The sequence below is a fragment of the Anomaloglossus baeobatrachus genome, chromosome 9, assembly GCF_048569485.1.
Source record: "Anomaloglossus baeobatrachus isolate aAnoBae1 chromosome 9, aAnoBae1.hap1, whole genome shotgun sequence".
NCBI lineage: Eukaryota > Metazoa > Chordata > Amphibia > Anura > Aromobatidae > Anomaloglossus > Anomaloglossus baeobatrachus.
The window spans coordinates 193259155-193285782 of record NC_134361.1 but is presented as its reverse complement, the minus strand read 5'-3'; the positions used below and the strand labels follow the sequence as shown (position 1 = coordinate 193285782).

General features: G+C 43.9%; 1 protein-coding gene across 3 annotated transcripts in view; it reads right to left on the bottom strand.

Annotated features, from left to right (window-relative positions):
* Nucleotides 1–26628, bottom strand: part of MVB12B (multivesicular body subunit 12B) — a 154765-nt gene that overhangs the window by 68693 nt on the left and 59444 nt on the right. For all 3 annotated transcript variants that reach the window (XM_075324162.1, XM_075324163.1, XM_075324164.1), the window contains 4 exons: nucleotides 16502–16609; nucleotides 16327–16423; nucleotides 12170–12299; nucleotides 10263–10391 (listed from right to left, as the gene is read on the bottom strand). In XM_075324162.1, coding sequence (XP_075180277.1) covers nucleotides 10263–10391; nucleotides 12170–12299; nucleotides 16327–16423; nucleotides 16502–16609 — 464 coding nt within the window. The remainder of the gene's footprint in view (nucleotides 1–10262; nucleotides 10392–12169; nucleotides 12300–16326; nucleotides 16424–16501; nucleotides 16610–26628) is intronic.

Below are 26628 nucleotides of genomic sequence, written 5' to 3'. Positions count from 1 at the left end.
GGCAGAGCCGCTGAGCTCACTTTGTCTGCAGCGCTGAATGAGGTTAGCGCTACAGATAATAACAAACAATATGAGATAATACTGTTGAAGGGAGTAAGGCACAGTAGTTTTTAAAAATAACCTGCGCCAGAGGACTGAGGTGTTTTCCAAAACACAAAATCCCCCATGTTAAATATATTTTTAAATAAAGGGTTTTGTGACACTGCTTGGATGTATATAAACTCATATTTGATATAAAAAAAAAAAGCACAAAACAAAAAAAGTTAAATGAAAAGTGGGTTGTCATAGGGGTCAGTATTGGGCCCTCTTCTTTTTAACATATTAATGATCTTGTAGAGGGTATAAAGAATAGAATTTCAATGCATTTGCAGATGATACTAAATTGTAACACAGGAGGATAATTTAATATTACAGAAGGGTTTATGTAAGCTGGAGTCTTGGGCTGAGAAATGTCGTTGACGTTTATTGTAGATAAATGTAAGGTCATGCACTTGGGTAGAATTATATGTTAATTTGTAAAACACTGCATAAAACGGTGACCAAAACCATTTGGGTGTATGGGTGGACTGCAACCTCAATTTTATTGCCTAATGTCAGGCAGCTGCTGCCAAGCCTAATATATTAATGGGATGTATTAAAAGCTACATAGATCCTCATGACGAGAAGATAGTTTACCTTTATACAAGTCACTAGTCCAACCACACAGAGTACTGTATACAGTTGATTTGGTCACCAGTGTATAAGAAAGACACAGCTGAACTAGAGCGGGTGCAGAGAAGAGCAACAAAAGGTTATTAAGGGAATGGATAGACTGCAATACCGACATAGGGTATTGAACTCAGAGTTATTACGTTTGGACTAACAAAGGCTAAAGGGCGATCTTATTACAATGTACAAATATATGAGGGGACAGTACAGACATATACTGATCTTTTTACACCTAGGCCTGTGACAGAGACAAGGGGCATCCTACAGAAAATAAGGTTTAATCAGAATCGCAGATTTACTGTAAGAGCAGTGAGACTTAAAAATAAAGCACTATGGACAGACAGTACAAAGCATAAAACAAAGGGTATTCAAAATCTTGCAAATTGAGAATACAGAAATAGCACTTCAGGAGTATAAAGATCTCAATAGGAAATGAAAAAAAATTAAATGACACAAGCAAAATTAGCTACTGAAACACAAAAAAAAAAAAAAAAAAATCACCAGCAAGAATAAAATAAAGCCCCAAAAATGTTATAACCACAGCAATGCCAAAAAGAAAACAAGGATGGTCTCAGCACCTTAAAAGATAGCGGACAAAGAAAATGCTGATGTATTAAAACAATCACTTTTCATCTGTGTTCACCAAGGAACTGGCTGTTCCAGGGATCATTCAACAAGTCAAAAATCAAAGTTATCCACTTGATATAACTAATTTAACACAAGAAGAAGTACGCCTGCGTCTGAGTAAATTAAACATTGACAAATCCCCTGGACCAGACGGCATTCATACATAGATATTGAGGGAATGGAGCTCATTGACAGGCTGCTGTATCTCATCTTCTTAGATTCTCTTGCAACAGGGTTGGTGCCTCAGGATTGGTGAATGGCTGATGTGGCACCGATATTTAAGAAAGGTAAAAGAGTGGATCTAGGCAACTACCGTCCGGTAAATCTGACATCACTGATGTGCAATTTTTTTTCGGGAACTTAAAGAAACAAAATACAAAAATATATTGCAGAGAATATGACAAATAGCATGGATTCATGAAAGATAAGTTGTGCCTAACCAACATACTGGGTTTCTAGGAGAAAGTCCAAATCTGGATATTGGTAATGCAGCTGATGTGGTTTATTTGGACTTTGTAAAGGCATGTGATACTGCAACACATAACAGCCTTATACTGAAGCTCAAGAAGCCAGGACTATGGGACGAGACTATATCAAGATGGGTAAGTAATTGGCTAAAATATAGGAAACAAAGAGTAGTAATAAATGGAATATTTTCTAAATGAGCTATAGTCAGCAGTGAGGTGCCGCAGGGATCTGTGCAAGGACCGATTCTTTTTAATCTCTTTATTAATGACCTTGTGGATGGGATTGAGAGTAAAAAGTGTCAGTCTTTGCTGATGACACCAAACTATGTAGAATATTAAAAACGGACCTTGATAGTACAATATTACAAAAGATCTGGAATAGATATCAGAATGGGCAGACACTTGGCAAATGAGATTTAATGTTGAAAATGTAAAGTAATGCACCTAGGACGGAGTAATCCTATAGCTGCGTATACATTAAATGGAAGTAAACTCGGGACTACAGAACAGGAGAAGGACTTGGGTATTCTCATTACAAATAAGCTGAGCAGCAGCACTCAATGTCAAGCAGCAGCTGCAAAAGCAAACAAGATTTTAGGGTGTATAAAAAGAGATTAGATCCCGTGATCTAAACGTATTGTTTCCCCTCTATATATCACTTGTGAGACCACATCTAGAATACGGGATTCAGTTTTGGGCTTCACATTTTAAAAAGGACATTCAGAAGTTAGAGTCAGTTCAAAGGCGGCAACTAGATTATTACAAGGAATGGAGGCCGCCCGTATGATGAGAGGTTGAAAGCGTTGGATTTGTTTAGCTTAGAAAAAAAAAAAAAAAGACGTCTCAGAGGAGATCTCATTTATATGTATAAATACATAACAAAACCAAAAGAGAAGACCCTGAAGAAGACAGCACCGAAACGTGCGTGTCGAGGTGGACGTCACATACCTGCATCTGAGCTCCTGTTATATTCTGGTAAAGTTCTTTGATTCTCTTGTAATTGCCTTACTGGCTCTATATGACCATTTGTCTTCATTATATATACCAACGGAAATAGTGGAGCGGCTTCTTATTATACTACTAGAAGGTGGCCCGATTCTACGCATCGGGTATTCTAGAATTTACGTATTGTGTAGTTCATGTATGAGATATATATATATATATATATAGTTGTGTGTAGTTACCAAGTGTCTGTGTAGGGCGCTGTACATGTTCTGGGTGTTGTCTGGGTGTGGCGGGGGGTGAGAGCGGTGTTGTTTGTGTGTTGCGTTGTTTGTAGAGCGCTGTGTGTCTGTAGCGTTGTGTGTGTGTTGCGCGGTTTGTGTGGGTGTGGGGTGTGTGTGTTTTGGGGGGAGGTATGTTTTGTGCAATGTGTGTGTTGTGCAGTATGTGCGTATATTTGTGTGTGCCGCGGTGTTTGTGTGTTGGGTGTTGTGTGTGTGCGGCGTTGTCTGTGTGTGTGGGTGTCTGTGTAGGGCAGTGTTTGTGGTTCCCAGTGCATGTGTGGCGGTGTGTGTGTTTTGGGGGGAGGTGTGCACCCCCCATCGTGCTCCATCCCCCATGCTGCGCACCCCCCATCGTGCTCCATCCCCCATGCTGCGCACCCCCCATCGTGCTCCATCCCCCATGCTGCACACCCCCCATCATGCTCCATCCCCCAAGCTGCGCACTCCCCATCGTGCTCCATCCCCCATGCTGCGCATTCCCCATCGTGCTCCATCCCCCATGCTGCGCACTCCCAAACGTGCTCCATCCCCCATGCTGCGCACTCCCAAACGTGCTCCATCCCCCATGCTGCGCACTCCCAAACGTGCTCTATCCCCCATGCTGCGCACTCCCCATCGTGCTCCATCCCCCATGCTGCGCATTCCCCGATCGTGCTCCATCCCCCATGCTGCGCATTCCCGATCGTGCTCCATCCCCCATGCTGCGCACTCCCGATCGTGCTCCATCCCCCATGCTGCGCACTCCCGATCGTGCTCCATCCCCCATGCTGCGCACTCCCCATCGTGCTCCATCCCCCATGCTGCGCACTCCCCATCGTGCTCTATCCCCCATGCTGCGCACTCCCCATCGTGCTCTATCCCCCATGCTGCGCACTCCCCATCGTGCTCTATCCCCCATGCTGCGCACTCCCCATCGTGCTCCATCCCCCATGCTGCGCACTCCCCATCGTGCTCCATCCCCCATGCTGCGCACTCCCCATCGTGCTCCATCCCCCATGCTGCGCACTCCCCATCGTGCTCTATCCCCCATGCTGCGCACTCCCCATCGTGCTCTATCCCCCATGCTGCGCACTCCCCATCGTGCTCTATCCCCCATGCTGCGCACTCCCCATCGTGCTCCATCCCCCATGCTGCGCACTCCCCATCGTGCTCCATCCCCCATGCTGCGCACTCCCCATCGTGCTCTATCCCCCATGCTGCGCACTCCCCATCGTGCTCCATCACCCATGCTGCGCACTCCCCATCATGCTCCATCCCCCATGCTGCGCACTCCCCATTGTGCTCCATCCCCCATGCTGTGCAGATCCTGGAAGGTCACTGCACGCACAGGATCGCTGCCGAGAAGCAAGCGATATCACGGGATGTTGTGAGTGTGTGGATGCGATCTGATGTGTGTGTGAGGTGTGTGTGAGAGTGAGTGAGTGTGATCTGATGTGTGTGTGTGTGTGTCTGTTCTTATGTGTGTGTGCGTGTGTCGCGTGTGTGTGTGCGTGTGTGTGTGTGTTCCGCCGTTGCAGGACCTTGATGCGCTCACCTGGGAGCCGGTGTACGCTGGTAACCATGCTACAATATTACTCGGTGTACCATGGTTACCAACGTACCCCGCCCCCCGCTCGCACGGGAGCCCACACCAGCGTACGCCGGCATACGCTGATGTGGGCTCCCGGGGGTACAGCACTCACCTGGGAGTCGGTTCGGGGAATGCGTGCGGGGGGCGGGGTCAGAGCGAGCGTGCAATGCGTGAGGGGGGCGGGGCGTGGCAGAGTTGCCAATGCGTGCAGGGGGCTGGGGCGAGAGGCCAATCCGTGCGAGGGGCGGAGCCAAGGCGAGCCCAGCGGCCAATCCGTGCGGGGGGGCGGGGCTATGGCGAGCCCAGCAGCCAATCCACTGTTTGTTACCATAAGGACACAGGACACAATTTTGGAGCAAGACAGACAGACAGAATAAGGCAATTATATATATATATATATATATATATATATATATAATTGCCTTATTCTGTCTTGACAATAGGGGGTGTCTGTCTTATATATATCTGTAACCATATGTGGTTAGTATACATTCATTTTTTACCACATATTATTGATGTTAATGTTTGGTGCATATTGGAACTGCGCTTAGGTATTATATTTTGTGTGATATTACTACTGCTGCATATTATGGCAACAATTAGGTGCATATATCTGGTCTTAATGAAGGTTATTCCTTCCTAGCACGTGACACTTTTAGTTCTATTATGTACTAATTTTGCACTTTAATCCCTATTTATATTCCTGCAGTTTTTTTCTGTATATCGTGCGTTTTTTCGGGTTATTTCTCTTTTTGTGACTCCTGTTTCCAGCCAATGGTTGTGGTTTTTTTTTAAAAAAAAACAAAAAACAAAACACTTTATACATGCTCTTTTAAATCAATAACTAAAAGAAATTATGTTATGTTGTGACCTGTTGTTCCGTTTTTCTTCTCTTTTGGTTTTATGAGTATTTTCGAATGGTCCTATGGGTCCTCTATACCCCCACACCTATGATTATAGTTACATTATAATTTACAGCCTTTATTAATTTTCTCTGGATGTAGGTATGGGTTTTCGTCTTTAACAAATTTGGTGATGTATAAATACATGCGTGGTCAATACAGGACTGGCACATGACTTATTCCTTCCTAAGACAATACTAAGGACCATTGTCATTCGATGTTTGGCTCTGCATGCACTTGGTGTAACGGCGGCGTCACACAGAGTCTGACAAGCAACCTGATGCTTCTGAATTGTCCAGTCAGAGCCGGGCGTTGGCAGATTCAGGTTCACTAGTCTTCAGCTCTGCAGGAGTTAATAGCTCATTTTGCTAAATTGCCACGTGCAGCTGTCTCCTCCCTTTTTAAGGCATGGCTTTCTTCCAGTATGTGCCGATGATAGCTTCATCATACGCTCCAGCGATCCCGGTCTTTGTAATTATACATGTGTATGGTGATCTGTGTGGCGATTGTGACTGTTGTGAGTTACTTCCTTCCCTTTTTCGTTGTTCCCCGGTACATATCATCAGTCCTGTGTGTATTGAGTGCAGTGTGTACAAGTTTACGTTCTCCCTTATCTGTGTCGCTTTGTGGGGTTTTGTTATTGTGTTTTCCGACAAGCCTCAAGGGTGTGGGAAAGGAGGAGGAGTAAGATCAGGACTCATACAAGATTCAGGGTTATGTTGGTGGCTCGGACCCGACTACCATCAAGCCTACCTCCGAGATAAGGGACAACACAGGGTTTCGAGTCTGATGGCCAGCCTAAGGGCCCCTGTTCTGTCATTACATACCCTGTGAAAGACCAGGGGGCACTCATTGAGAGTAGAAGAAAGGAGATTTCAACAGCTAAATAGGAAAGGGAAAATCTAAAAACTTCAATGGACTAATGTTTACTTTCTACCTTAAAAACCATGAAACCGTAAAACGACTGTAGTAAACATTTAGGAGAAAGTGACAAGACATGTGCATAATCCAATATCAGATCTACACCCCCTATTGTCAAGATTGTTGGGGTGTCCCAGGTACCTAGGGATAAACCATAACTTAAAGATGCGAGACCCCTTTTAAAGATACATTGCTCCCGAGACAAGAATTCTATAGTAATGGGATTGTCTTTATGTTGCCGGAAAGCTTGTAATATAGATCTCCATTTCAGAATTCATATACCCACAAGCCCGCGCCGCGGCATATCGGTAAATATTCCCCACTGTTCAAACATGATAAGTGGCACCGAGCATTTGTCTCACATGCAGCTCATAAAATCATGATAACTTTGGGAGAGACATAAACATCTTGTCAGAGGAGCCGGCCGCTCATTACAGACACGCCAGGCTGTGTCATACATCTGCAGACAGACAGACAGGTTTTACCGTACCCCATTAATTGAACTTTCAATTATTCCGCAGAACACAGTGCGTTTTAACTCAACCAGATTACAATACATTTTATTCTGACGCTTGTTTTATTTGCCGAGTAAAACAAAACTGATTCAATTTCCCTGCAAAGCCATAAACTGCGGAGAGACATGAAGTCCAAGATGAATCAGGTTATTTGAGAAGGAAAGAGATGCCAATTGAATCCTGCGGAGAATAGTGTGTCTCACTTCCAGGCTATGAGCTGCCGTTAACTGATCAATGATGAATAATGAGTCTTTTTATACACGGTTAAACTGTAGGAGCGTTACCGGTAGAAGATTACACCATCCAGAGAGTGCGATGGGATGGCGCTATACACATCAAAAATAGTTGCATTTTGTCACCCACGGGGAATCGTGACTAAATGTTACAACCGGTATTTTACAGCACAGGTTATATAAGGACATAACTGGTTTTACTGGTAGTAACTAAAACTTTTTTGGTTGTTTTTATACAGAAGGTACATAAAGTCTTTGGTGGTAGACAGACTATGCTAGGGGGCTGGATTCAAGAATAATGACTGCAAACTTCTCTGGAACATCCAGACGTTTCCCGGGAAGAGGATTGGCCTACTGGACTACTAGGAGAGTTAGTAACGCCTTTGGGTGCCACAAACGTCTCCTTGAAACCACCCAAAGTCTCCTTTGGGTGCCACAAAAGTCTCCTTGAAACCACCCAAAGTCTCCTTTGGGTGCCACAAAAGTCTCCTTGAAAACACCCAAAGTCTCCTTTGGGTGCCATAAAAGTCTCCTTGAAAACACCCAAAGTCTCCTTTGGGTGCCACAAAAGTCTCCTTGAGACCACTACTTCTAGAAAGTTTCTTCTACATTACGGGAAGTTGCCCCAACATTCAGTCAAAAAATTAGATGAAATGAAGGTTGGAATCTGGTGTGATTATAGCTAAAAGGTTTACATAAAATTCCTCTAAACTCCCACCTCTAAAAGTTGACAAGGATTGTTTAAACTGGCAACTAGAAATTAGTGGATCAATTTGCGGGACTCTGGTCCAGTGTCTAGGTCAGTAGTACCTGGCATCAGCGGTGTGGCATTTCATTAGTCAGGGCTCACGTGAATATTAGGAGTGTTGGTAACTGTTTTGGGTGCCCCAAAAGTCTCCTTGAGACAACCACTACTAGAAAGTTTCTTCTACATTACGAGAGGTAGCCCAACATTCAGCCAGAAAATTAGATGAAATGAAAGTTGGAATCTGGTGAGATTATAGCTAACATCTGTACAGAAAATTCCCCTAAATTCCCAACTCTAAAGTTGGCAACATAGTTTAAACTGGTAACTAGAAATCAGTGGATCGATTCGCGAGACTCCGATCCAGCATCCAGGTCAGTGGTACCTGGCGTCACCGATGCAGCATTTGATTAGTGAGGGCTCACGTGACTCCCAGACTACTAGGAGAGTTGGTAACTTTTAAAGGGGTTGTCCACTACTTCTACATCGATGGACTAGCCTTACGATTGATCAGAAATTTCTGATCAGCTGGGGTCCGACACACCGCACTCCTGCCAATCAGCTGTTCTTGGTCCTGGTGGCAGACTGAAATGCTCAGTTCCAGTGCTGCTCAGTCTTGTGATAGCGGCCAAGGCCGGGTATTGCACATCCGCCTCCTAATGATTAGAATGGGAGGCGGATGGGCAGTACTCGGCCGTAGCCACTATCAGAAGACAGAGCAACACCGGAACTAAGCACTGCCTGCGACCACCACCGGGGTCCGAGGTGTTGGACCCCAGCTCATCAGACTTTAATGACCTATCCTAAGGATATGCCATCAATGTAAAAGTAGTGGACAACCCCTTAAGTGCCACAGAAGCCTCCTTGAGACCACCTCTTCTCGTAATGTGCAAGAAACCTTTTAGAAGTAGCCCCACCCAACATTCAGCAAGAAATTAGATAAAATAAAGTGGGAATTTGTTAAAGTTAGGTGTGATTAAAGGAAATTTCTGCAAAAAAAAAATAAAAATTAGCTGTAAACTTTGAACTCTAAAAGTTGGCAAGTGTGGTTTAAACTGGTAACTAGAAAGGAGTGGATCGATATGCCGGACTCATGTACAGCATCCAGGTCACTGATACCTGGCGTCCCTGATGTAGTATTTGATTAGTCAGGGCTCACGGGACGTCATCTGTGTGACGTCACACATAGATGTCGTTGTGGCAGCCCTGGCTAATCAAAAGCCACGCTGGGAGGTAAGATTTGTGGGCCACCCGTCTAGCAGCTACGTACCACAAACTAGGACCAGAGTACAACGAATCTCTACTAGTAACAGTACCTAAACTAAAGGGAGCTCCAGAGCAAACATCCCAATGAGCTCTCTTCATGGTAACCGAAATCCTAAGACATAAGGGTTTGAAATTTGATTCTTCTTCAACCTCTCTGATTAATACACCTACCCCTCGTTTGATAACAATGAGGTACCTCTGGAGCATTGAACCCTGGAATGATCCCATGGTCTATTTCTTTGGTATATAGATCTCTGCAAGAGTGCCAATTAATTGCCCAAAATTGAACTACTTTAGACCGATTTCACACATCCAACATTCACTGTCCAAGTATGGAACAAGATGATCGCACCGGCTGCGAATCTCCAGACCCAAAGTCAACAAACATATATGCCTATGAGTCTGCTGGGTTTGGGTCAAGAAACCAGTGGACTCTCTCTACTATACCAATTAATGTGACAAAACGGAAGAGTATGTGAAATTACCCAAACGTGTTGGTGCTTCCCAAACTAGGGTTCCTTAGAAACTATTTTGGGTTCCCCCAAAACCACAACAGTAGTATTCATGTAGCAATGTTACCGAGTGGACATTGGATGTTTGTACAAGTTTCGAAAGGAGTTAAAAAAATTTAAATCCCTTACTGCAGATAAGCAGGAGTATTGAGGGGTTTGATTTGTCAATAAGATTTGTCAAGTATCCACGGGATTGGTAATCAATGGATGATCTATGGCGCCCAACTGATCACGAGAACCGGATGAATTGAACAGTGGTCATGGACAGACCGAAACGCTCAAATGTCTACAGAACTATTGGAGATGGTCAAATACAACATCTTAGACATGAAATAAGCCACGTCTATAAATGGCTTATTTCATTCATTTCATTCCATCAAATTTCCTCAAAAAAAGGGGCTTAGGCTTTCTGTTCTAGTGATCGATGGAGGTCCAATAATCATAGGTAATAAATATTTTTGTGGGATCATCTCAAAATCAATTTCAGCCATTGATTTTGACAATCATCTGGTTGGCTTCATTTGAGTTCTTAAGTCACGTGTCACATCTGACTTGGAAACAGGCGATTACCTTGGGAGGTTTGGAGCAGATGCGGATGTGACCACAGCAGATGGGGATGAAGGCATTGATGGCTGTGGAGACTCGGGAGCACGTGGAACTCTTCCCATTCGATACCAGATGCCCATACTGTTCAACTCCCTGGATAATAGATTAAAAGCAAATTAAAGTCAAGACATGGAACAGGTAAAGTAAGAGTTAATGTACAAATATTTCAATCTTGCTAATGCTGCGGTGTTTTGAGCAAGTATTCACCCCCATCCAAATCATCCGCTGTTATTGCATATTTGTCACAGTTGACTTACCCTGATTCTTAAACAAAATTCTCATTTTAGACAGAGACCCGAGCACAGACAGAGCCGTTCTGTAAAAGCATTACTGCTAATGTTTAACTCTTCCATCCTAAACGTCTATGGCAAAACGTTACTTTTTTCCAATTAGAAATGGCAGCAATGCAATGGCCGGCGGCAAGTAGCTCACTAGGGCCAGCAATAAGCCCCATTCATTCCATATAATGGCATGAGAAATGGGGGGGAAATGTTCAAAGTGTGGTGAAAAAGTTAAAAACAATGCAATTCCACCACATTTTTATAACTTTCACCGGGCGGTAAAAATTGACAACATAATTCTACAGTGGAGTTGTGAGAGTACCCAACTATTCGTACTCTATATACTCATAACGAGTATTGTCCAATACTCGTGTATTTGTTCCGAATAGCGTGTGCAATGCAAGTCAATGGGGAATACTCAAAATTTAACGAGTAACCGGAATTCCGCACTATTCATGCGAGTAGCGAATAGTGCGGAATTTGGGTTACTCTTTATTTTGGCTAGTGAATTCCGAGACCCAAAAGTTTTGCTGTAGCCTCGGCATCACATCAAATTGGCAGACCCGTCCTATTACTTGGATGCGATTGTATCCAATGTGTAACTGGTTTGGATCAGAGTTCTCCACAATTCCAACAGCTAAGGAGAGTATAGTAGATGTGGGTCTCACCAATGGCTCTGTATCAATCTTAACATCAAGGCCTCGTTGGGCGAGGATTTCAAAAGGAGAGGTGGCTGGAACTTCAATACAAATTAATGGATACTCTGATCACCTCTTCCCCTTGGAGCCACGCGTTTTGACCTCTTTTTTTAGACTGATGAAGGTTAAATTCATCATCCTGCGCAAGAGCAGTCATTCCTAGGGGCAACGCATGTGCAGAATGGTGGTCTGGATCTCAAAAGTCATGAGGACCACGTTTGAGCAAAATCTCATGCGGGAGAGCAGATTACAGAGGAGACACTGATACGGTAGGAGGCCAGCGCCGCTGGGCGGGGGAAGAGGCCAGAAACGTGCAAGTGCACTTACGGCACATTGGCCTACGGATTTCTATAAAACGAAAACACAAACTTATAGAACAAAAGGTATAGATGTAGTAACATCAGTTTGGGGGTCTAAAAAAAAAACAAAAAAAACTTGTTGACAGGTTCCCTTTAGAAGATCGTCCTGTGCTCATAGACTGTCACTGTTCATCTCATGTTTACAAAGGATGATGTGCTGCCGAGAATGATGGTTAAAAATCATTTCACTTGACGATCAAGCATTTTGCTCCTTCTTTGGGTGACAAGCAGCCTATTTGCACTGCCTGATTATTGGGAAATGGGCTCATTTACGGTAATCGGAGAGTGTAAATGCACAAGTCATTATCCTCGCAACCTCCTCTAGGATATTCATAGATGACATTGTCATAGTTAAACCCATTAATAAGTAACTCCACCATCGGCAGAAACGATTGCAACCTATAATAAGAAATAGTCTTTTTCTCTACTTTAAATCAGACTTTTTAGTTTTCATGCCGTAACGTCTAGTTCATTGGGACATCTTTAAGTAGAATTTATTTGGTAGTGTACAGGACGGTGCCGATCACACTCACCCTATGAACGTATACTGAGGTGGGGCCTGTTTCGAGCGGCTCAGGATGCGGATGTCACAGATGGCGGCTTCCGTTGAGTCTCTTGGGATAAACTTGATGCAGAGCCGTTTTTTTCGAAAGGCAACTTCCTCTGTAAGGGAAAAAAGAAAAAAAAAAAAAGTTAGGTAGAGCTAATTTTTCAAACTTTTCAAGGCAATGGTGAATTAATCCATCAAAAACCAAAAACTGGGAATTCTACAATTTGTTCATTTGTACATGTTGGAATGTCAGTGTCATGGATGTCACAGGTGACAGACACACATGTGGTTTCTGGCAATAGAAGGTTGCAGCGCCTGGCAGCACAGAATGCTCCCTGACTTTCTATTGTTCCTCCTGTCAGTATTCATTGGCCTAGGTAGCTTTCCTGTTGGATTCATCTCTCCCCTTTTGGACCCAGCAAAAGCTCTCCTTCCATCCAGCTGTTGATGATCAGTATTCCCTTGGTGTTTATATACCCCTTCCTTCTTTGGACTGGTGCTGGTGATATTTTCAGTTCATTCAAGCTGAGGTTGCAAGCAGGTGGCTTTTACTCCTCTGTGGTATTGTTGATGGAAGCTCTGCTGAACGTCTACCTGAGTCATCTAATGACAAGAAGTTCATGCACTTTCCTTGTGGCTTCTATAGTTGTTTAGTGGGGTTGACGAAGAGCTCGTCCCACCCATTCCCTATTTAGGTCCCAGCACTAGAGATACTTTGGGTCAGGTATCCGGCTCGGAGCATAGGTGCAGAACCTATCTAGGGTGGTGAGGGACCCGAGGGACCAGCAGTAGAATCAGTCAGGGGGTCACCATCTTCCCTATCCCTAGAAACAAAGTTTCCCTTCCCTTTCGCCGTGCCCTTGGTACTTTCCCGTACCTAACGCGACAGTCAGTTCTTTTTGAAGAACTTGGCAAATGTTCTATACAAAGACCAGACCCAACTTGAGGACACAGAACAAATATCAGACTAAAAAGAAATATCCAATACCTAACAACTGAAATCTAACCCAAAAATAGTCCAATACAGTAATATAAATTATGTTTTATTCAGATTAAAATCCCCTAAAACACTTTTCCATATTGATAACATTTTTTTATAATTAACAATGACACATCAACCTGTGATTGATCTGTGGGGTCAATGGTGATTATAAAAGTTTCATCAATATGGAATAATAAAAAGGTTTCTTGGATTTCAATCCGAATGATGCCATGAGACATAATACTACTACTTTATTGGACATTCACTGTGGATCTTGTGCTCCAGCTACATATAGGGAAAGCATGGCTACTACGTTGAGCCTTTGAATACCTTAAGGATAAGTCATGAATGTGAGATCTGTCAGTGGTCCAGCACCCAGCACCCCCAATCAATCAATCATCAATCATTACTTAGTGGCCGTTGCATGGTACTTGCCCAGAGTACTGCATCTATTTCATACTGATGACCTACCCTACAGGTTAGTCATCAATTTTTATGTCCTGGAGAACACCAACCATTGAAGTGAATGGGAGATAAAGTGAAGTATTTGGCAGAGACCACCAACTAAAGAAGGGGCTACTGTGCCCTATATAGTTCTTAAAAAAAAAATGCAAAACAAGAATGCCGCGGAGACACCATCACATGTTTCTCAATGCTGGAAGAAACTAGCCAGGTCTTTCACCGGGAAGGAACAACCACGGGAAGGGCAGTCTCCAGTCAAAAAAAATGCCTATACCAAAACATGGTATCCATCCACAGACAGCTGTTTCGGGGTATTTGCCCCTCATCAGTGTGGAGTAGGAAGCTGGCTAGTGGGAGCAATGCCTAGTAGAAGACTACATAGGTAAGGATGGTTGACCTCGGGGAGATCAACATCCAACACCGCGGAGATACCATCACGTGTTTCTCAACGCAGTGACACTAGAACAAGGCCCCCCTATGTAGTCTTCTACTAGGCATTGCTCCCACTAGCCAGTTTCCTACTCCACACTGATGAGGGGCAAATACCCCGAAACAGCTGTCTGTGGATGGATACCATGTTTTGGTATAGGCGGTTTCCTTGACTGGAGACTGCCCTTCCCGTGGTTGTTCCTTCCCGGTGAAAGACCTGGCTAGTTTCCTGCCAGCATTGAGAAACATGTGATGGATGTCTCCGCGGCATTCTTGTTTTGCATATTTTCCCAGGGGGCCTTGTTCTAGTGTCACTGCGTTGAGAAACACGTGATTGTGTCCCCGTGGTGCTGGATGTTGATCTCCCCGAGGTCAACCATCCTTCCCTATATAGTTCTGGCAGCTGTGAAAGCTGATTAGTGGGGGTGCCATTTGTCGGACCCCTACTGATCCCTTATTGATGACCTTGGGTCATCAACTGTTAATATATTGGCACTTGTTAAAGGGGAAAGTGGCATTTTGCTCTATTGTCCATCTATGCACAGCTCCATATAATACATTGTGGACTGTGTTGAATCAAACACCACAATACCTTCACTTACTTGCGCAGTTGGCATTACCAGGGGGTTAACCCCCCCCCTAATGAAATCAGATCATTATGGCCTTTTACTAGGAAAAAGGCCAGATTAAGGCACGATATTCAAAATCTGAAGCCTCTTTACTTGGTCTTCAATGGAAACCACAATCTTATTTAAAGGGTATTCCAATGCCATAAAATGAGATGTGAAACTGGAGAGACAAGGAGCGCAATAGGGTGTTATCCAAGATAAGACAGGTACTCACCTGATGTGGTTGTGTGAGACACAACCACTAAATGGCTTAGACAGGCCACTGTAGACCCCTCCCAACAGTGTTGGACATCAAAGACTAGACAAGAAAAAAAGATGAATAATCCGGCCAATACATTTCGGAGTTGCCAGACTCCATCAAGACAATACACCTGATGAAGGAGTTTGGCGACTCCAAAACGCATTGACAAATCACACTCCAGGATTATTCAATCTTTTCCTTCTTGTCCACTAGTAGTGCAGGATTGTAGGAGATGGTCGTGCCATTTGATAATATGTATATATGTTAAAAACACTGTAAATAATGTACAATGTAAGATGCCCTTGTACTGTGTCAGCTGGCAGACAGTGTAGAGAGCCAGGAGTACTGTAGATAAAGGGTTATAGATAGGATATTTTAGTGTAGTGTAACTAGGGACCAAGTGTACAGGAGTGGGGTGTGAGTCAGTGGTAGTGAGTTTGTTAGGACAGAGCAGGAACAGATTTAAATAGCTAAGTGGCAACCACAGAGAACCAGGAGGGAGGAGTGGCAGAGAAGGTTCTGGAATGCAGGAAAGTTTGTCAGTTAAGCGGTGGAGGTTCAAGTTTGTGGACAGGGCCAGAAGTGAGGGCCTGTTCAGGATGGGAGGAACACTCCCATGTGTCTAGACCTCACCCTGTCGTCGGGCTGTAGAGCGTCCTGAGATTGGTGGGACGTCTGGGTATAGAGACCGCGGCGGAACCCTGAACTGGTTGGGAGCTGGTATGTCGTCCGAGGGCCCGAGTGAGACAGGGAAGAAGCTAGGAAAAGTTATGGGGGGAGGTAGAACAAATTTGACTCGGCTGCTGGAGGATAGTTACCCAAAGCGAGTGCCGGCAAGGTAGAAAACCGCCGGGAGAACTGTGGCAGCACAGGCGAGCCTGTGTGACTGAAGTAATGGAGAAGTCATCTCCAATAAACCGATTCCTGACTTGTTTTACAGAGACTTGTATGTGTGAATTATGTAGCCCTCCACGTCTGATAAAGATCAGCAGTGAAGATGGAGGTAACACTGAACATTTTGTAAGTGCTGCCCGCCCTAACGGGAGCATGACACGAGTACATGCATTTAATGAAGCAGGCAAGCCAGTGACCCATGGACGGGATAGGGCTCCCCGCTTCAAGATTATCCCTTTCCTTTTCCAGTCTTTGATATCAATTCCATAAAGTAATGAAATATCAAACAGATATGCAGTTATGATTGGTGGTGGTCAGACCTCCAGAGCCTTTTGTGATCCTAGGAATGAAGAGGTAACAGTGTTCATAGACACTCTCCGTACACAGTTATGTCCAAGGGATCCCCAATAGTTCTCAGTGGTTGTACCTCTACCAATCATTAAGTGATAGGATATCTTCGCGATACGATGACGATACCCATTTAAACACTGACAAATACTCACGTGTATCGACAGTCTCTTGGATGGGTATGAAGCCCACAGGTAATGTGTCCTTTATGTCAATCAGTTTCATGTCTACCAAGACATTCCCTAAATGGCTCTGAAGAAGAAGGACAAGAACAAGGTGAGAAGATGGCAACTAACTAAAGAAAAGTCACCCATAGATTTTTACGCTTACATTTTCTCTTGAAAAGGCTCTGGTGAAGCAAAGATATCTTGTCACCTTGGACTTAAATAAACCATCCTTCCAAAGGTCTGCGTCCAGTCCGTCTGTTGTCTGCGAAACCTGTGATGGGAGACATGGACAAGCAGAAAATCAGTACGGACCTGGCTACATAATCTTTTTCTGTACTCCAACATCAAACATTTCTTTAATTTCTCAACACCAAATAGAAAAAAACCCAAAAAACTATAAATCAAGAAAGTCTTATTGAAACAAGTTTGGGCCAACTTCCTAACCGATATGTCTCATTTTGTGTTTGTTGAATTCTTGACACCATTGATAAAGGCCAACAATAAATGATAGTTTTAACATAACATGTCCAATAACACTATTTACCTGAAGATATAGGGTTAATCTGTAGATAAATGGCCTACAAATCTGTCTGGTTGGCTTACTGGAGCAGCGGCTACAGGGAGAAAATGAAGTTCTCCTTGCAGCCACTCACTTCTCATCATTGGGGTGTTACATGGACGTATTGGTCACTGCTCACTATACAGGGAGTGGACTGTAATGTCTCCTCGGCATAGAGAGAGAGAGAGAGAGAGAGAGAGAGAGAGAGAGAGAGAGAGTGTGCGCGTGCGTGCGTGTATTACACGATAACTGTTACAACCCATGCACCGCCCCAATGACTAAAAGAGTGGCCACAGGTAGGATAAAACTTTATTTTTTCCCTGTAGCCGATGTTCCTATTAACTTAAACACTATTTACCTGCAGATTATCAGTATCTGGACATGACAGGTTTCCTTTAATGCCACTTTTTGATTATTATTACTCTCACCATACCTTCACATTGACATTCTGGAAAGTGGTGCAGTCCTTTAAATTAAAGCTACTTTATTTTTGTTTACCAAGACTTTAGAGAGCAAGACACAAACTATTGCTCTTTCAGGACATGGTTTGTTACATTTACTTCTACTGTGCACAACCTACTGGGCAGGACCTCAGCTGGTGGGGCTGTTGGGGGACTTGCCTCAGCTTGGGATGTGGAAACATGCAGGTCTGATCACTTCAGCCATTGCAAACCAGAAAAAGATCATAGTTGAGCAAAAAAATAAAGTAATGTAAATCTGTTAACAATGTTCCCATTCATTGCATTATAGGAAGGAACCATCCATCCATCATGGTAGTCCGTCAATCTTACTTGCCGGTGACCAGTCCTCCATAGGCAGATGTCTTACACAGCTCCTCCTGGTCCATAAATAGTCCTCAAATGATGAAGCTTCCATCAATCAAATCCACCATTGGTGCCCCCCTCTGGACTAACTTAATTCACAGCCACGAAAGACTCCCAAGAGCAGATTCTTCCCAGGACCGATAACGCTTTTCGGCAACATCATCCTAGTGACCACCCACTGAGCTTCATGAGCTGTCCCTGACCATAAATGTTAGCATGCTCAATCCACTATACTAAGGCGGCAACAGTTACTCCCAACAACTCATCTGCTCTCCGTGACATTTTCCAGGCCTGACAGCATATTGACATCTCTAAACCTTGGATTCCCACAATACATTAAATGACCCACCATCAATGGCTACTCATCATTCTAATTCTAGCCTAAAAACAACCATGATGAGAATCTGTCGTTAGGTTTTTTTCTCCCCATCTCAGAGCAACATGATGTAGAAGCAGAGACCTTTATTACAGCAAGGTCTCACCTACTCGACTGCTTTGCTTCAGTTTTGATAAAATCACACTTTTCTCTGTTGCAGTTCTTTGAATGCTCTGTATACCCTCACCCACAGCTCTGGTTGGCAGCTTTTTCTCTATACTGTATATAGGCAGAAAGCTGCCAATCAGTGGTGGGGGCAGGGTTTGAGACCTCTAGTGATAATTTCCTACTAATAAAATAATGGATTTTATAAAAACTTCAGCAAGTAGGGCAGTAAGTGACAACCCTTTCTCACTCCAATGCCAGAGCTAGAGCTTACACTCCTTGGGTTTCATTTGTGACGTTACATGAGCCCGCCGCCCAAACAGTGCCTCCTTGGGGCCTACAAGTAATTAACAGGAAGTGAACATTCGCCGTATCTCTCACTTCCTGTTGATTACTTATACGGAGAGAAGGTAGTGCTAATTGGGTGTCACAACATTACGTGAGCTTTAAGAACCCGAGCGTCAACATCACTGGAACCTAGTTGGCTGGGGAGGTGAGCATGATCTTTTTTTATTTTAATGGGGGCACATATGGGCTATGAGATGGGGATGCCCAAATAGTGGTCAGTTTAAGGAGTAATTCATAGGTATTCCCCACAGACAGATTAAAGTCTGATATCGACTGACAGTCTAATGTGTATGGGGGCCTCACGATGACATCCCAACAACAGATGTCAGGGGAGACAAGGATACATCCTACTAAGTTTTAACCAACGATCCTTATGTTCTCCATGGAGAGGACTCTGGCCGCACGTATCTCATTCCTGTATAAAGAGCTTTGGCCAAACAGATATCTAATATATATATGGGGCCTTTATTCTTTTGTCATATACAAATACCAAAAAACACAAAAGGAAATATGAATGAGCCATTAAAGTTAAGGTGAAAGAACTTTCCGTTACTTGATTTTTATTAAATTAAAGCTTTCAGCCACTCATGTACATTAGATGATTCCAGGAATTGGGTTTGATGGACTTTAATTTTTATTGTGATCTGTCGACTGTCTGCATCCGGACGGCTGGATTTTAACATACCCGATCCTTTGTTTTCAAAGAAAATAAGCCACTACCAAAGGCACTGAAGTATGGGGCACTTGGACGTGTCTTCAATGGTATGATAAATCATATATCATCATCATCATTGGTGGGGACAGTATCTGGGTTTGGCAGATGCCAGGGTAAGGCTGAATGCACATTCACGCAATGCCAACTGCAAATATTAGTGCCATCTGGAGCTTTTTGTCCTGGTGTGGACTGGGACATCCAGGTTCAATGAAGAGAAATACTAGGTTACTAGAAGTATCCCCAGCTTTTTGGTAATAGGCCTTTCCAATTTCATTAAAAACATGAAAAAGGCAGGGCCCTTTCAAAATAAAAAAAAGTTTTGTTTGAAAAATTCTAAAATGGTTTGCTTACAGGAGTTTTCTCCCCACCCAGTTTCCTTCCGGTCTCTGTTGGAACTGGTAACAGCTGATCAGTAGGGCCACCACATGTCAAATGTCCATCGATCTGGTATTGATGACCATTTCTTAGGCTAGGTCATCAAAGTGGTAAAAACCCTCTAATATACAGTACCTATTGTCCCTGAGTAAATATTTAAGAATTGCATGTACTACTTCCCGATTTGTCACTGCTCTTCAGTCCCTAACCAGTCTTCTCTTTTCTGGAGAGGTTGACACTTCACAGCTGTAGCCGCTCAACACAAACACTAACTGGCTGCAGGGGTCACATGCCAACCGTACCGGAAGAGAATAAAAGGAGTGAGGGATGCAAAAAGTGAGCATATGCTTTTTATTTTTTACCACTCTGGAACCATATAAGACATCCATTTGATGGTGAATCCTCTACATGCCAAGCAGAAGTGGTAGCCGAAGGAATAGATTATGATGGAGTTGGTTTTCGGGGTCATTATTCAGCATGCTGGGATTGTTAGGTGTTGGATCATTACAAGGGAACCTCTAAACACACATGTGAACACAGCCTCAAACTTACCCCATCACAAACATAATCCACAAAAAGAAAAACCTACACCAATGAGCCATCGGAAAATGCTAGATAGCAGATGGTAGTTAAAAAAAAACAAAAAAAACCCTGTTCTCTACAAGAAAGTTTCAGGAGGTGCGGAAAATCCTGACCACAGGAGAAATGTTTGTCGACTTACAGTTCTCATTCCCATCTAGTTTTAGGATTTCTTTAAACAGACCCTTTCGTAGCCGAGTTGTATAGCAGCACTACAATTTACAAACCTCTAGAGCTGTGTGAGCAAACCACAACATGAGTAAACTGGCGGCCAGACAAAATCTGGAAGAATTGTTGATCTCTGTGGTGGATTTGTAACCCACAGTCGCCAGGGATGAACATGGCGGTTTCGGTTATGGAAAGAGAAAGCCTGAAACGAAGATACAAATGCAGTCAACATATAGGAGTGTCGTTGCATGGACTCCGTGAGTTATCCGAGAGACTACTGAGCAGCAGGGACTCAGAAAGAAAGCTTGGTGCTAAACCACGAGGAGACATGGCTCGAAGAAGACCGCAGCGAGGAAAGACCAAGTGAGGATGACTAATCTGGAAATTATTGGTCAGACCTTGCCCAAAAAGTGACAAGATGTTCCGACAAGGATTCGTCAACAGTTTTCTTTGGAGTAAGGGAGTGTCTTTACCGAAGCAAGGTGGAGTGTTTGGATACCCACGTAGTAGCCTTGACCAGTGAATAGAGGTGGACTTCCTGCTACTAAAGGAAAGGTGCAAGGGCTACAAACTCTACTGGTCTTGGGGAAGACCAATGAGGATGATGATAAGCTCTGGTAGGGAACAGTTCAGAACAGGCAGACAAGTTGGAGTTTGGAGCAGCGCCACTGGAACAACCACTTCAGTGGTAAAAAGAACATCTTTTCAAGGAGACAAAGGGAGAAACTAGAGATACTTGATTTATGCCGCTGGTGTTCAAATAAAGGAATCTCAATCAATGTTATTGCCCATTAGGTTGGTGTCAAGGAACGTAGGAGAGAAAGAAATCGTGAGAGATCGAAACGAGAGATCAAGACGAGACGAGAGATCGAGGGAGATCAAGGGAGATCGAGACGAGAGATCAAGGGAGATCGAGACGAGAGATCAAGGGAGATCGAGATGAGAGATCAAGGGAGATCGAGACGAGAGATCAAGGGAGATCGAGACGAGAGATAGAGACGAGAGACTGAACAGGTTGTAATGTCCAAAATGGATGAGATTCTGACTGCGGACTGCAAATCAATGGATTAATCCTTTGTTGCTATCTTTATGACACCTTGTTTATTTTATGCTGTTTACATGTGCCCAAATGAAGGGCTTCGATTCTCTCCTGCACCATGGGATAAGGATGCAGGAGCAGGTAGCAAGAATGAAGGAGTCCTGGACTGCCATTTGCAATGATGGGTACAATTAGTGGATTAGGCCAAAGAAGTAGCCGGGAACCAATAGGGAGGACACCAATTAAATGGGCTACCACTTTGTACCATATGACTGTTTGGAGAAGTTCGGAGTAGTTAAAGGAGAGACTAGAGGCCAATATGGTGGAGGGTAGATGGTCTGCACATAATGCGGCTAGAACTAAACACTGTGGCCACCTGTAATGGAGAGCTGGGGATTGAAGAAGGTTTCTAGAGTTCTGTGCATCATATGGCTGAAATGGGATAGGATCACGGCTGACAGCTGTCTAAACCTTCCACTGTCCATAAGAAAAACCTGATGTGTCAGAAATTTTTTTGATGCTATAGACTGTACTGAGTATTACGATGGCAATTCATAGTAAATGGCGAGACTGCTAATGAGTTCAGATCAGTATTCTAAGCTCCTGACATTTATTACCTATAATCTTTCTGGTTCAGAATTGTTTTCTAAGTTGTCACAAAAGAAAAAATGTCTTTTTGGATAAGTTATCCAGAAAAAAGATCATTGGCTTTGCTTGTATTGTAAAATGTTGCTTTGATTCCTGCAGCAAAAATGCAACGTGTGAACAAGACCTAAGAGGGATTACCTCTCTGGCTATTTGGATGCCGCAGTAAGAAGAAAATCAAAGCCCATAAAGACATTGCTGTCAGGATTCTGATATGTGGTACTCTGCTCTCCTGCAGAGCCGATGAAAAAGTTAGATATGTTTAGCTTAGAAAAAAGACGTCTCAGAGGAGATCTCATTTATATGTATAAATACATGTGTGGTCAATATAAAGGACTGGCACATGACTTATTTCTTCCAAAAACAATACTAAGGACCAGGGGGCACTCACTGCGAGTGGAAGAAAAGCGATTCCGGCAGCTAAATAGGAAAGGGTTCTTTACAGTTAGAGCGGTCAGACTGTGGAATGCCCTACCACAAGAGGTAGTAATGGCTGATACTATAACAGCTTTTAAAAAAGGGCTGGATGATTTCCTCAGTACACAAAACATTGTTGGTTATAAATGACTTAGTGACTAAATGTAGAACTGGTGGAGGAAGGTTGAACTAGATGGACCTAGGTCTTTTTTCAACCTAAGTAACTATGTAACTATGATGCGTGCTTTTGTATTAGTTCCCAGTGGTCTGGTTGTTCCCGCTCTCGGTCCCTGTGGGAGGGTCCTGCTCATTTGAGCCTTGTTCCGGGTGATTGTCTGCTTTATTTTGGAGCTTCTTCATCCAGAACGCCACGAGATAGTTCCTGTGTTGCAGCAGTTGTTACTGCCTCCTGTAAGAGACTGTCCTGATCTTGTACCAGTACCCCATTTATAGTACCCTCCGCCGTCTGTTTCTACGACCCTGACTTGACTCCCTGACTTCCTGCTTGTATCCTGACCTCGGCTCCACTCTCTCCCTTTGCACCTGACGTGTTCTCCTGACTTCCAGACCCCTGGCATGTATCCTAATCTCGGCTCCGCTCTCTCCCTTTGTGCCTGACATTCTTCTGGCTTCCAGACCCCTGGCTTGTATCCTGACCTCGGCTCTAATCTCTCTACCTGAAGTGTTCTCCTGGCATCCAGACCCCCGGCTTGTATCCTAATCTCGGCTCCGCTCTCTCCCTTTCTGCCTGACATGTTCTTCTGGCTTCCAGACCCCTGGCTTGTATCCTGACCTCGGCTCCACTCTCTCCCTTTGAACAGACAAGAATTCCCATCTCCTGACCTTTGGCTTGTTTCACTACTCCTCCACTAGTGTATCTAGCGACACCTAGTATTAAAGTATCACATTCGCACTCCGTATGTTCAAAATGTATTATAAAAAATGAATTAAAAGTAATTGTCCGACTTGGATATTTTTTCTGCATTGAATCGGCGGCGCGATCAGCTCATCACTGTATGGGAAAATATAGTTGAATATGCCGAATACTCAACACAAACACGGCATGTCCACCACAGATGGTTTGCAGCCATTTATTGGGGGTTAGAACAAAATCACATAACAGTAAATTTTGGATCCTTGCTAAATTTGGAACTGATCATAGCATTCCGAACAATTGGCAATAATATCAAATATCTCTGGCATATCAAGAAAGGGATCCCTAAAAAGGAACAGCTCATCTTTCTGGGTTATCCAGGACTCGACGAGTGTCACATTCCCAACATGATTGGAAACATTTCCAAAATTTCCATCTTATAGTCAACCTTCACTATTCTAAGTATATTCTAAGCATTAATGCAGCATAAATTTCTTATATTCTATGTTTGCATATGTCTTGGCGCTTGCAGAGGCTGCTGCATTCTTTTGTTTGTATTTCGTGTCGTTATAGCAGCTGGCACCTGTTCACACTTGCCATGTTTTATTTGGAGATGCAGTTTTTTTTTAATCTTTTAGTCAACGTAGCATCTGCGCCGCACATTTAAAGACCTTCCGACTCATGCTTATGGGACCTATAACTGGCAGTGACCCCGGTACTTTGGGTCTAAGGAAAGGTGAAACAGACCTGTAATGGTTCAAGCAAATTATCTAGACTTTAGATCTCCGGCGCGGCTGTACGCTACTTCCGGGGCTGCTCATTATTCACCATTAGTGATGAGCGAGTATGCTTGTTACTACTCGGTACTCGCACGAGTATCACTGTACTCGGGCTACTCGGCGGTGACCGAGTAATCTCGCGATACTCGTGCTGTACTCGTGGTCTTCATGTTGGCGCTCTTTTTAGAGCCAGCCCTTATGCAGGGATTGGCTGGCAGACCAATGCAATGCCACAGCCCTGTTGTGGAATTGCAGTGATTGGCCGGCCATCACAGAATGACCGTGCCTTTAGCCCGACACTTCCCCGCTCGGCTACGGCCCCTCCCGCACTCCACTCCGCGTGTATATTTATATGCACGCTTACACACACACGTACGTTTTTTTTATTAATTTACAGTTTTATGGTTTCTACATGCTGCCGCTGGTCATTTCACAAAAATACTCGGGTCTCCCATAGGATAACATTGGGCTCGGTGCTCGGGCCGAGTACACGAGTATCTTGGGAGGCTCGGCCCGAGCCTCGAGCACCCGAGCTTTTTAGTACTCGCTCATCACTATTCACCATACATATGCACTGCTTCACTAGCCCACCAGCAGTGCTGGCATCTCTGATTGTGATTGCAAGCATACGCTGTCACACAGGGTGGGGGCGCTGTCTGATTGCAACCAGACGGTATTATGCGTGTCCATATTGGTGTAAAAATAAATTTAAAAAAAAAAATTGGCGTAGGGTCCCCCTATATTATAACAGCACAGATTAAGCATACGGCTACAGGCTGCAGCCCCCAGCCGTGCACATATATTGGCTGTGTATCAAAATAAGAGGGACTGTAAGCATTCATCTTATTTTTATATTATTTAGAGAACTTTTTTTTTTTATAAAACGACATGCAGTCCACTCAAATTTTGATACCCAGTCATGATAAAGCCAACAGCTGGAAGCTGGTATTTTCAAGCTGGCGAAACCAATGGTTACTGGGCCCCCCCAGCCTAAATGTCGCATTCATTAGATGTGACAATGCCGAAACTTTACCCACCTCAACCAGATTGCCCTGGTGAGAGTGGAAATCAGGGTAATATAAGGAGGGAGGAGGAAGAAGGAAAGAGAAAATTTTTACTCACACTCCTTGGGTCCAGCACAGAGTCCCCATCATTGTTCTGTTATGGTCTATTACGTAATGCTGATGGCAACCTAGCCCACAGGTTGTCTCTGCACAAGCTCATGCTGTCATTGGCTGCAGACAATGACAGCCACAAGGAGCAGTGGCAGAGACTACACTGTGTGCAGAATTATTAGGCAAATGAGTATTTTGATCACATGATACTTTTTATACATATTGGCTCTCAAGACAACTACCAATTAAGTAAATCAGGTGATGTGCATCTCTGTAATGAGGAGGGGTGCGGTGTAATGACATCAACACCCTATATAAGGGGTACTTAATTATTTGCCAAACTTTTGAAGCGTGATCACCGAACAATCAAGAATTTCATGGCAAATAGCCAACAGGGTCGCAAGAAGCGTGTTCGGCAAAAAAGGCACAAAATAACTGCCCATGAATTAAGGAAATCAAGCGTGAAGCTGCCAAGATGCCATTTGCCACCAGTTTGGCCATATTTCAGAGCTGCAACGTTACTGGAGTATCAAAAAGCACGAGGTGTGCCATACTCAGGGACATGGCCAAGGTAATGAAGGCTGAAAAACAACCACCTCTGAACAAGAAACATAAGATAAAACGTCAAGACTGGGCCAAGAAATATCTTAAGACTGATTTTCAAAGGTTTTATGGACTGATGAAATGAGAGTGACTCTTGATGGGCAGATGGATGGGCCGGAGGCTGGATCAGTAAAGGGCAGAGAGCCCCACTCCGACTCAGACGCCAGCAAGGTGGAGGTGGGGCACTGGTATGGGCTGGTATCATCAAAGATGAACTTGTGGGACCTTTTCGGGTTGAGGATGGAATGAAGCTCAACTCCCAGACCTACTGCCAGTTTCTGGAAGACAACTTCTTCAAGCAGTGGTACAGGAAGAAGAAGTCGGTATTGTTCAAGAAGAACATGATTTTCATGCAGGACAATGCTCCATCACATGCATCCAACTACTCCACAGCGTGGCTGGCCAGTAAAGGTCTAAAAGATGAAAAAATAATGACATGGCCTCCTTGTTCACCTGACCTGAACCCCATAGAGAACCTGTGGTCCCTCATAAAATGTGAGATCTACAGGGAGGGAAAACAGTGTCTGGAGGCTGTGGTGGCTACTGCATGCACTGTTGATCGTAAACCGATCAAGCAACTGTCAGAATCTATGGATGGTCGGCTGTTGAGTGTCACCATAAAGAAAAGGTGGCTATATTGGTCATTAATTTTTTGGGTTTTGTTTTTGCATGTCAGAAATGTTTTTTTCTACAATTTGTGCAGTTATATTGGTTTACCTGGTGACAATAAACAAGTGAGATGGGAATATATTTGGTTTTTATTAAGTTG